This window comes from Hyaena hyaena, unplaced genomic scaffold (genome assembly GCF_003009895.1).
Source record: "Hyaena hyaena isolate Hyena2069 unplaced genomic scaffold, ASM300989v1 scaffold_15, whole genome shotgun sequence".
NCBI classification, from domain to species: Eukaryota; Metazoa; Chordata; class Mammalia; order Carnivora; family Hyaenidae; genus Hyaena; species Hyaena hyaena.
This window is the reverse complement of record NW_024080647.1, coordinates 2,992,005-3,004,049: the sequence shown is the minus strand read 5'-3', so window position 1 is coordinate 3,004,049 and position 12,045 is coordinate 2,992,005. Positions and strand designations below refer to the sequence as shown.

Below are 12,045 nucleotides of genomic sequence, written 5' to 3'. Positions count from 1 at the left end.
TGGTGATAAGCCAGTGACAGGCAAGGCCAGAGTAGCCTTCTTTCTCTTCAGTGTTGCCAGGATAATGGACGGTGGGTGGCAGCATGGGTAGACATGGTTGTAACTAACTTTCCCATTTTCTACCACGTGGTGAGTCCTTGCCATGTTACATAATTTACTGATCACATCAGCCCTGTCATGTGATGCAGTGTTGACCACCTTCCCCGAGGTGGGGGAGGAAACAAGGCCTCTAGAGGCTTAGTAATTAGCTAAAGTTACATAACCAGTAAGTGGCAGAGCTAAATTCTAACTGCTGTCTCTAACTAGGTCTGCTGTCTTTAAATTTCACACTCTCTCAGGGCTTTCTCATCTCTGCCGAGCAGTGTTTGGACCGGATCTCCTCTAGGGACCCCTCCCTACCCTAACATCCTGTGTTTCTATGGTTTTCGGTACTTGTAGCCAGTCAGGGTTTACATTTGTTCATCAGCATGGGTCTGGCTTCGCAAATACTTACTTGTAGTACCTCTTCTGTGCACGGTGCCACATGAGCTGCCAGAGGAGTGGAGACCTTGGGAGTAGTCTCTCTGTTTCCCCGGGCTGTTTGTAGGTTGGATGGCTGTGTTCCTAGGGCCTTCTTAAGTGAGGAGTCCTCAGTGTGGATGGAGGGGCATCTGAGCACCAGGTGTGTGTCGTCTCATGCCTGCTGTCTTCACAGATTCTTTCCTGAGTTACCCCCAGGTTCTGTGCTGCTCAGAATTCTCTTTTTGTTAGAGGAACCAGGGTGCTGTTTGTAGGGTGAACATGTTTGAATTCCATGGTGCTGGCTTCAGAGGTTAGGATTGGGCCCCAAGCATTGATAGGCAGTGGCCTTTTCATTTATTCACAACTTGTTGGAACCTGTTTTATTAGCCTTATTTGACTTCTTGCCATGTGAAGTTCAGTTTTTAAATTTGTCTTAAATTGACCTGTGGTGAGGCTTCTTCATGGTGAAGTCCTTTATTCACTGTGGATGCATAGATGCTGATCACAGCCTTGTGCCCCCTTGGGCTGTCCTTCTTAGTCAGCCTTTCCCTCTGAGGGGACAAGATGACTCCGGGCATGACAAGGGTTGGTTTCCCATTGGTCAGTTTTCCTCCGGTGGATTTGGCTCTCTGGGTAGGGTAGGATCCTCCCTCATAAGTCTCTGAAGCAGAAGATACCTCTTGAGTTACCCAGGGGGGTGTGAGCCTGGAAAACTGGCTTTCAGAAGGTGGGAGGGTCAAAACCTTTTGAAGGCCATGCACAGTGCTTGGCACCTATTAGGTGATAGGTGTTGAGTGGCTAAATGAAGGAGGCCAAGATGGTGGAGGACATGGTCAGGCCTGGGGCTCAGTGGGAGAGAGTTAGACCTTGGAATCAGCAATAGGGTCTTCTGTTTTGAAGATATCCATAGGCCCAGAGAGCAGTTGGAACAGTGTTAATTTTAGTGGAGAGGCTCAGAGCTACCAGAGACGGAACTCTGTAGTGAAGCTGCTGTGGCCTGAAATCCAGGCTGCCAGGTTCCAGAGTAGCTCTCTGGTCTAGCCCTGGACCCTCTCACCCCTTCTTGGTCCTTGAGCAGACCTTTTTGCAGGAGAGCTCCCATCCTGGCTGCCTCTGACTGCTGATGGCTACTTCTCTTTGGGTATTTCTGCTTTGTCTCAGCTTCCACATTTCAGAGGTGTCCACATTTCAGAGGTGTCCTGTAGAGCTCTGTTCGTTAGCCACAGCCCAACTTCAGAGGTTCTTTGGTTCTGTGTATGTCACTGTCCTTGTGTGTTCTCTATCATTAACATTTCCCCCCAGCACTTTATCGTGACCGTTTCAAATGCAGAGCGAGGTGAAGGAACTGTATAACGTACACAGTAAACCCACCTGGATTCTGCAGTTCCTGTTCTGCCATGTATGCTTTGCCCATGCCCATGTTGCCCATGCCCACATCATTTCTTAGGTGTATTTTATTTAAAAAAAATTTTTTTTTCTTAAATGTTTTATTTATTTCTGGGAGAGAGCGAGACAGCATGAGCAGGGGAGGGTCAGAGAGACAGGGAGTCATAGACTCTGAAACAGGCTCCAGGCTCTGAGCTGGCAGTCAGCACAGAGCCCGACGCGGGGCTCGAACCCACCAACTGCGAGATCATGACCTAAGCGAAAGTCGGACGCTTAACCGACTGAGCCACCCAGGCGCCCCTCTTAGGTGTATTTTATTTTATTATTATTTTTTTATTATTTATTTATTTTTTTATTTCTAGGAGATAGAGAGACAGCGTGAGCAGGGGAGGGTCAGAGAGATGGAGTCACAGACTGAAACAGGCTCCAGGCTCTGAGCTGGCAGTCAGCACAGAGCCTGACACGGGGCTCGAACCCACGAACCGCGAGATCATGACCCAAGTGAAAGTTGGACGCTTAACCGACTAAGCCACCCAGGCTCCTCATCTCTTAGGTGTATTTTAAAGTGAAGTTGTGTCACTGGCATCCATTGGGCCTCATCTTCTAAAGCACTCAGCCGGGGGCTGACTTGTGCGAGAAGTAAACCCGTCTGAATTTTGGAGACTTGTGGGGTAAATCCACACCCCCCCCCTCCCCCCACAATAGAACAGGAATGCTCTTGCCTTTGGGGAGTTAGATTCCTGCAGGGGTGGTAGCTGAGCCTCCAGAGACCTTAGGACTCATGGCTCATGGTTCTCATGCAGGAGTAAAAGCTTCTGAGCCCCTCCCTCTCCTTTTTCCATAAAGCATTTGTCTCTTCTATAGAAAACCTTCACAAAAGCACCATTGACTTAGTTAATAATTGGCTTCTAAAAATAAGCACAATTTCAGCAGCTTTAGTCAGGGAAGGCAAGTTCTTGGCAACAGTGAAGTGGAATTGAAAGGTTGTAAGGTGAGTTGGAGGCAGCCCTGGGTAATTCTGACTGTGGTTCATGCTCCTTAAATCTTGCTAATCCCATTGTTCATATTGTGACTCTGCTTCCAGCTCTGAAGGAGGTGGAAGGAAAGAGAACCGATCTTTCTTCCTTTTCGACAGGAATATGTACTACAACCCCAGAGAAAAGTGTGAGCAGGCTGCCCTCTCTCCTAGGCTGTGGAACCCGAGCTTAGCATTTCTACCTCATTTGAGTCAGATTTTGACAGAGTTGCTTTGTTACCTAGTTTTCAGTTCATGATCCTCCCTGATAATTAGGCGCCGATCAAACAAAGGATCTGAAACCACATTCAACTGGAAGCAAAAGAGAAATGGCTTGGAAACTTCATGTATTGGAGTTCCTCTTCCCACTGGTGAAGGAAATTGAGAGGTGCTGTGATTATGTTTCTGGAAAACTTGGTGTGGTTACCTGGGCTCTGATGTCCTGACTCGGCCACCAGGGGCTTGCAGCATTGTGAAGGCAGCCAGCCTCACAGGGTGACTCACACAGCCTGGGTCACAGCTTGGGCAGGGCTCTTCCAAGGACTCGTGGAAAATGTGTTCACAGGGGAGTTCTTTTGGGTTCTAGATGAGTGATTACACTCTCGTGTCTGGGTAGAAAGTATGGCCCATATGAAATCTTAAGTTGAAATTCAGGATTCTTCCTTCGTGCTCCTTGGTCGACTGACCCACCCACCATGAATTCTGAGGAGAAGACAAACATGCCTGGGGGTATTCAGGTACATTTGAGAATTCACACCTGTACTGCTTTCTTTTCCCTCAGCATCTGTGATCCAGAGTTGACTGTGACAGAAAGTGATCAATCCAAACGCTCCTTTGCATCAGCTTAGAATTTTTAAGTGGACAATCTATTTTTTTAGCATTGTTTTAGGAGACTTTCCTGAAGGGTCTGTACCTCTGAATGAATCTTAGTTTCTCAACCAACTCTAGAAAGAAAGCAGTGTTGTATCTATCTTACAGTGCCTTTGCACAAAACGGACGCCCAGTAAGTGCTCTGAACTGATTGCAGATTGAATTCTCCACTTTCCTAAAGGAGTTCAGTAATTTAAAAGGGCAAAATGTTTGTTCATTGTGGAAAATTTATAAACCATAGAAAAGCACAAAGAAGAAATTGTTATGCAAAGTCCCTGATCGACTTCCTACCTAGGCTAGAAGTAACCATTGAGGACACTGGATGTTCTGGTGCTGTGTGAGTCACACAAACACTTTTTTATGTCTATAAAAGTGGGAATATGTTCTGACCTTTTTAATCATGTTGTGCCTTGTTCTGTGACCTTACGCTCCCGGGATGTGACATCGAGGCTGGGTGACTTTGGAGGCAGGAAGCTTACAGGGATGTCTTCCTGCTTGGCCATGTCTCCACCTCTTCCAAGGTGCAGTTTCCATGTCCCTCCTGTTTCCAGTCCTTCCCTTAGCTGCCTGGTCCAGGAATCACTTCCTCCTCTGAGCACCTCCAGCAATGTCTCTTCTCCTCATTCAGCTGTTTGTTTCCTGCCTTGTTTCAGAGGAGGATTTAAGGTGCCTTGCCTCGTTGAGTGTTCTGTTTCCCCAAACAGAGTGTGTTTTTTTTCCCCCTCTCTGTATAGTTTTTTCCATTCCTAGTTTCTCACATATCCCTATACCTTTCATAGAGGTGGTTAATAAATGGCAGATGATATTGGTAACCGCTCAGTGTAGATGAGATCCTTTAAAAATCAGTCTGAATTTGCAGGAATTGTCTCTACTTCTGAGGGTGATTGTAAGTTGCATCTGCTCATTGGCAGCGCTTGAGCCGTGGGATATGAACGTAGTTCTGCCTCGCTACATCAGGGTTTCCGGAGTGAAGCTTTTCTTCAAGATCTCAGGTTATGGTGTAGAATCCATGAATGAGGATTGTGAGCCCCACAGAGGCTGGCTTCATATCCCACGCGTGTCGTGTCTTGCATTTTCCCTTTCTGCCGCATACCTCCCCCTTTCCAGGTATAGAAATCCTACTCCTTTGAGTAAGACATCAGCTCAAATGCCATCTTTTTTTTTTTTTTTTTTTTAAATGTTTTATTTATTTCTAGGAGAGAGAGAGAGAGAGAGAGAGAGAGCGTGATCAGGGGAGGGTCAGAGAGAGAGGGAGTCACAGACTGAAACAGGCTCCAGGCTCCGAGCTGGCAGTCAGCACAGAGCCCGACGCGGGGCTTGAACCCACGAACCGCGAGATCATGACCTAAGCGAAAGTCGGACACTTAACCGACTAAGCCACCCAGGCGCCCCTCAAATGCCATCTTTTAAGCGAAGTCAGAATTTCTTTTCTTTTCTGCATGTGTAAGACTTTTCTTAAGCATACATCTTGCTTTGTTATTTTCAGAATGTGTATCTTTACCCTACTAGTTTGTACATTTAACGAGGAATAAGAAGTAGTTCTTTATATCTTTATCCTCCATAGAACCTAACACAGTTCATGGCACTAGTCAGGACTTGTGGAAGGACTTGTTGCTTTCTTTTTTTTTTTTAAATGTTTTATTTATTTCTAGGAGAGAGAGAGAGAGACAGCGTGAGCAGGGGAGGGTCAGAGAGAGAGGGAGTCACAGACTGAAACAGGCTCCAGGCTCTGAGCTGGCAGCCAGCACAGAGCCCGACGCGGGGCTCGAACCCACGAACCGCGAGATCATGACCTAAGCGAAATTCGGACGCTTAACCGACTAAGCCACCCAGGCGCCCCAGGACTTGTTGCTTTCTATGACATTTTTCTTTTGATTTTATTAACTATGATTTTTTTTTTAGGATAATCCCCAATACTAATTGTAACATACACTCTTGATCAAATGGCTGACATTTATTGACACTCACCGTGGGCTAGGTGGTGTTCTGAGAGCTTTATGTGTATCAGCTTGTTTAATACTTAAAATAGCCCTATGATTATTTTAATAGCCTTAAGATCTCATCCCCATTTTATAGGCTGTGAGTAACCTGGTCAAAGTCCCCCTGATAGGAAGCAACAGTGTTGATAGGATGTGAATTTAGACAGTTTGCTTCTAGATCCTCAGATCCTAACCATGCATTGTTCTGCCATTTCAGCGCAAACCTTTTTAAGATTTTATTTTTAAGTAATCTTTACATCCAGTATGAAGCTTGAACTCACAACTGTCAGATCAAGAATTGCATACCCCACTGACTGAGCCAGCCAAGTGGCTCAGTGCAAATCTTTTTTTGATCCCTGAATTAGTCCTTTGTTTAATGATTATTCACGATTTGAGTTTCTAGCTATTTGATAGCTCCCACAATGTTTTACATTTCTATCTTTGAGGTCTGGAACAAACCAAAGGGTACCCTTCCAGGAGGATTTGCCACATGTGAGATTCACTTTCCTGCTGAAGTTTAACACTTGAAAGAATAGTTACAAACACTGTCACTAAATGGGTTGGTATTCTTGTTTTTAGGATGGGGGCTCCTTGGATCAAGTCCTGAAGAAGGCTGGAAGAATTCCGGAACAAATCTTAGGAAAAGTTAGCATTGCTGTGAGTATATTGTGCAATTTTTCTTCCAAATTCTCTCATTGATAAGTTAATGAGTTGGCAGGAAATGGACAAGAGAGGAAGATAGTAAGTCAGCCAAGGGAAATTTGTAAGAAAACTGGGGTTTTCTCACCAGAATTTTCTCTGTCTTGATTCTAGATACAATATTCTTGCTCTGTCTGTCTCTTGCCAGAACTAGAAAAGTCATTTCCTTTATATTAAAATCTGTGCCTGGAGAAATAGACAGGGTATCCAAAAGAATTCCCGTGTGTGGCATGAGAAAGCCTCTTTTTTATATTGCAGCTTTAGGCAAAAACCGAATTTAGTCGCAAGTTTTCTCCCTCCCTCCCTCCCTCCCTCCCTCCCTTCCTTCCTTCCTTCCTTCTTTGCTTTTCTTTCTTTCCTTTCTTCCTTCTCTTCCTTTCTTTCCTTTCTTGTTTATTTACTTTGAGAGCATGCATGTGCATGAGAGGGACAGGGGCACAGAGAGAGAGAGAATCCCAAGCAGGCTCCACGCTATCAGCATAGTGCCTGACATGGGCTCATCTCATGGACTGTGAGATTGTGACCTGAGCCAAAATCAAGAGTCAGATGCTCAACCAACTGAACCACCCAGGTGCCCCAAGCACAGGGGTTTGTAAAGTTGTCTAAACTCGCAGTAGTCAACATTGCTTAAAAATAAGTATATACCATCTAAAAAGATGGTTTCTTGATATGACAGATTGGAAGAAGGCAAATCAAATAGGGGAAGAAGGCAATTTTGTGGTATTAGATGAAATATTTTCTATATCATTTCATTATTTAAAAAAATTTTTTTTAAAAAAATTTCCATTTTTATTTATTTCTGAGAGAGAGAGCGAGCACTCGTGAACAGGGGAGGATCAGAGAGAGAGGGAGACAGATATATCATTTTAAAAGAGACAGGCTGATTGTGTTTTAACCACCACCATTTGGGTTTCCCATCTTGTTATATTCTCTTTCCTCCAGGTAATAAAAGGTCTGACCTACCTGAGGGAGAAGCACAAGATTATGCACAGAGGTAAGAAATTACTTACTAGTTAGTATGCTTTGAATTTTAGCTGAAGTCAGAAGTCGTTGCTTCCTCTTCTGTGTTTTGGTGTAAAAGCCATTGAATAGTATTTTTAATTTTTATTAACAGGTCTTGGACTAGTAGTTGTTTTTGAAGTAATCTTTACGTTTAATGTGGGGCTTGAACTCATGACCCTGAGATCAAGAGTCATATACTGTGCTGACTGAGCCAGCCAGGCACACCAAGTCTTTTGAGTAGTGAGTTGGGCGGCTAGGGCAGCAAGTTCCACCCTTGTTTTGGTCTGGCCTGTTACATGTGACACCTGTTACCTGAGGCTGTGACAGGCATGGTCACCTAGTAAGCCTAGGCCGAAGCCCCAGTGGGAGCTTAGTTACCCAATCACCAGTGTCACCATCTGCCCACTGGACTAGACAGTACATAGACCCAAAGCCATGACTAACTGACTAGATGGGAGTTTGACTATAAAAGAAACTTTTTTTTTTTTAAATAAGGGTACATATATAGTTACTGTATGACCATACATTCTTAGATATTTGTCCAAGATAAATGAGAAGCATATATCCATACAGGTTCCTATACAGATGTTCAGAGCAACTGTACACATGATAGAAAAAACCAAAATGTTCTTCAACCAGTAAGTAGATAAACAAATTCAGTATATTCATGGAACACAATACTATTCATCAGTGAAAAGTTAAAACTATAAAACTTTTTTTTAACTTAAAAAAATTTTTTAATGTTTTATTTATTTCTGAGGGAGAGAGGGAGAGAGAGAAAGAGAGACATAGTATGAGCAGGGGAGGGTCAGAGAGAGAGGGAGACACAGAATCTGAAGCAGGCTCCAGGCTCTGAGCTGGCTGTCAGCACAGAGCCCGATGCAGGGCTCGAACCCATGAACCGTGAGATCATGACCTGAGCCGAAGTCGGATGCCTAACCAACTGAGCCACCCAGGCGCCCCAAAACTATAAAACTTTTGAAAGAAAACAAACTATCTTAGTGACCTCTGTTTTGGCAAAGAGTTTTTAAATAGGGAACAGAAGGCACAAACTGTAAAGGAAAAGTCAAGAAATTGAAGTTCATTTATATTAGAACATTTGCTTTTTAAAAGATACAAACATGAAAAGGCAAGCCACACCAAGAGAAAATACTGACAAAACCTTTCTCTGTCAAGTGACATTGTCTAGAATACATAAAGAGCTCTCACAGTTGGATAATAAAAACATAACTCAGTTGGAAAAATGGGTAAACATTTGAACAGACACTTTACTAATGAAGATAGATGAGTGGCTTCTAAGCACATGAAAAGATAATTGAATATCATTAGTCATGAGGGAGATGTAAATTCAGATCACAGTGAGCTGTGCCTCCACACCCACTGGAATGTCTGGAGAGACGGCTCATGTGTTAGTAGGGATGTGCAGTAACTGGAACCCTCTGACACTGCAGGCCGACATGTGAAATGGTGCAAGCACGTTGAAAAACAGTTTATCCATTTCCTAAAATGTGAAGCATGTGCCTACTCTACATGCAGCCATTTTACTCGTAGGATTTTCCCTAAAGAAATGAAGGCATATGTCCTTTCAAGTCCTCGTACGTGAATGTTGTGAGTAGTTTTATTTGTACAAGCGAAAAACTAGAAATAACCCAAACGTCCATCAGTAGTTGAATGGATAAACACATTGTGGTCCATACACTAGGATGTTACTCAGCAATAAAAAGAATAAGCCATTGATATGTGAAAAAGTAAAACAGCCAAAAAAATACGTCCTCAAAAAAAAAGGACATACTGTGTGATTCCATTTCTATAATTCTAGAAATTGCAAACTGATCTGTAGCGATGAAATGCAAATCAGTGGTTGCCAGGGGAGTGAGGGAAGGTGAGGAAGGGAAGCATTACAAAGGAGCATGAGGAGACTTGGGGCGATATATTTATAATCTTGATTGTGGTGACGATCACACATGTAGATTCATCAAATGATTCACTCTAAGTATTGGGGATTCTAGTATGAAAATTATATACCAATAAGCTGTAAAAAACCAAAGCAAACAAAAAGTGAGGTTGCCGAAAACTAGTGATAAAAGCAAGTTTCTTAAAAGCAGCCAGAAAAAGAGACAACCACTGAGAGAGAGATGGGTAGTTTCTTTTAAAATTAAACCATACAGTCCATCAACCCTCCTTCTCCGCATTGAGAGAAATGAATACATTTGTCCACACAAAGACTTGTGCACAAATGTTCATACCATCTTTATTTACAATAGCCCCAAACTAGAAACAGCCAAAATATTCACCAGACGAGCGAGTAAACAAATTTTGATATATTCAAACAATGGAATGCAACTCGACAATAAAAATGAACAGACAGTTGATAACAGTTTGGATGAATCTCCAAAACATGCTCAGTAAAAATAATTCTATTCTACACAATAGAATACCTACTGTATGATTCCATTTATATGAATATCTACAACAGACATAATTAAACTGGAGTAACATTGTAATCAAGTATAGATTAGTGGTTTGCAGTGGGGATTGCCTTCAAAGAGATAGGAGGGAATGTTCTTAAGTAATGAAAATATTAAATCCCGACTTTGATGGTGGGTTCACAGGTGTATACTTTATTTGGGATGCATCAAACTATAATCTTAAAATGTAAAAGTGTAGAAAGCCTTCTCCTTTCTAACTGCACTAGCCACCATTTGATCCTTTTTCTACTGACCATTAAGAAAAGCATTAATAAGAAGGTATGGTATGTCTTGTATGGGGAACACTTTTCTAGTGGTATATGGACCTTATTCTGTTTGTTTCTAGACCCCTGAGTTCCAGGATAGAATATTTTTGTTTGTATATTAATTTCTAGGAAGTAAGTAGCTGAAAGGAGAAATTAGTATTTCTTGAGCACGGGGCTGGGTTTGAGGGCTGTGAATGACCTAAATCTCACTTAGAGGGGGGACCATCCGTGTTGTAGAGGGGCCTTTGCTCTGGTGGAGTAAAGCCATTGCATCATCTATACAATAGAATCATCTTCACTACTCCTAGATTATTGTCAGGATTAAGGAAATTACATACGGAAAGCAACTTGCAAAAGGATTTGCATAAGGATGGACCTAATAAAGGCTAATTGCTTTCCTTATGCCTTTCTGTAGTTTGTGAGGAACTTGAGACCCAGTGAGACTTAATTCCTCTTTTGAGCTGTACCTTGTGTGCTTCTCACTTTTGCTCATATTATTACTTGCCTTTCCTGGGAACCTTACTTCCCAAGCCTGCCCTGTCCCTCACACTCATACTTTTTTTTTTTTTTCTCTTAATGTTTTTTTTTTTTTTTTTTACAAATAGTTTATTGTCAAATTAGTTTCTACATAACACTCAGTGCTCATCCCCAAAGTGCCCTCCTCCATGCCCTTCCCCCCCTCCCCCCCACACCCATCAGTCCTCAGTTTTTGTCAGCATTCAAGAGTCTCTCATGGTTTGCCTCTCTCCCTTTCCCCCACCATTTCCGCCCTTCTTCTCCCCCTTGTTCCTCCGTCAAGTTCCTCCTAATCCTCCTATACGTGCAAACATAGGATATTTGTCCTTCTCTGCCTGACTTATTTCGCTCAGCATAACACCCTCAAGGTCCATCCATGTTGCTACACATGGCCAGATTTCATTGTTTCTCATTGCCATGTAGTATTCCATGGTATAGATAAACCACATCTTCTTGATCCATTCATCTGTTGATGGACACTTAGGCTCTTTCCATGTTTTAGCTATTGTGGAGACACTCATACTTTTTCTAGACTAAGTCTGCTCATCTTTTTTAAGTACAGCACCAACGCTTGGGGATCTGCCAGTTCAAGTTCAGATCTTAACTGTATTACATACAGAGTATATAAACTCTTGAGTTATTTGTTCATCTGTAAAATGAGGACCGTTCATGCCAAAGAACAGTAATTGCAAATTACACACTTATTTCATATACTTGTGGGAATTAAAAGGGCTTCCTCATAAGTCCTTAATGAATAAAACGTTACTGTTTATTTTAGTTATATTGTTACCATAGTAATAATGTTACTGTTTAGCTCAGACATGTCTTTCAAGAAGCGTTCCCGGAACCCACCCCTTGCCAGAGTGGTTTAAGTGCTCCATCTCTGTATTTCTTCAGCACAGTGTCCATCCCTTTCTTACTATAATACATAATGGCTTTATTTGAAGGCCTGTTATATACTAGGTGCTGTATTGTGCGCGTTAGTGACTTTTCTCATTTATTGTTGACAACAGCCTTGTCTGTTTGGCTCATTTTTCAGACATGGAAACTGCAGCTCAGAGTTTGTTTTTCTCTTTCTAGTCTGAGTTTCCTCAAGTCAGGGGACATGTCTCGCTCATCTCTGTATTCCCAGTCTCTTAACGTAACAGCTGAGGATAGCTTGCCCTTGAAGGGTTGTTAAATGGGTGGATGTGTGATTAGTTTCTGCCAGAACACACAGGAATCAACAGGGAAACTGGGCCAAGAACCCATGTCTTCTACTCATAAGGCAGTCATTAATCTAGTCCTGTGTTTTTCTCTTCCCACTGCGTTCTGTGTACCATGCTCGGTGTCCTTGATGGAGA

At 42.7% G+C, this 12,045-nt stretch overlaps 1 protein-coding gene across 1 annotated transcript in view; it reads left to right on the top strand.

Moving 5' to 3' along the window:
* The window catches only part of MAP2K1 (mitogen-activated protein kinase kinase 1), a 77,556-nt gene that overhangs the window by 41,194 nt on the left and 24,317 nt on the right, over positions 1-12,045 (top strand). The window contains exons 4-5 of the mRNA XM_039219173.1: positions 6,331-6,408; positions 7,393-7,444. Coding sequence (XP_039075104.1) covers positions 6,331-6,408; positions 7,393-7,444 — 130 coding nt within the window. The remainder of the gene's footprint in view (positions 1-6,330; positions 6,409-7,392; positions 7,445-12,045) is intronic.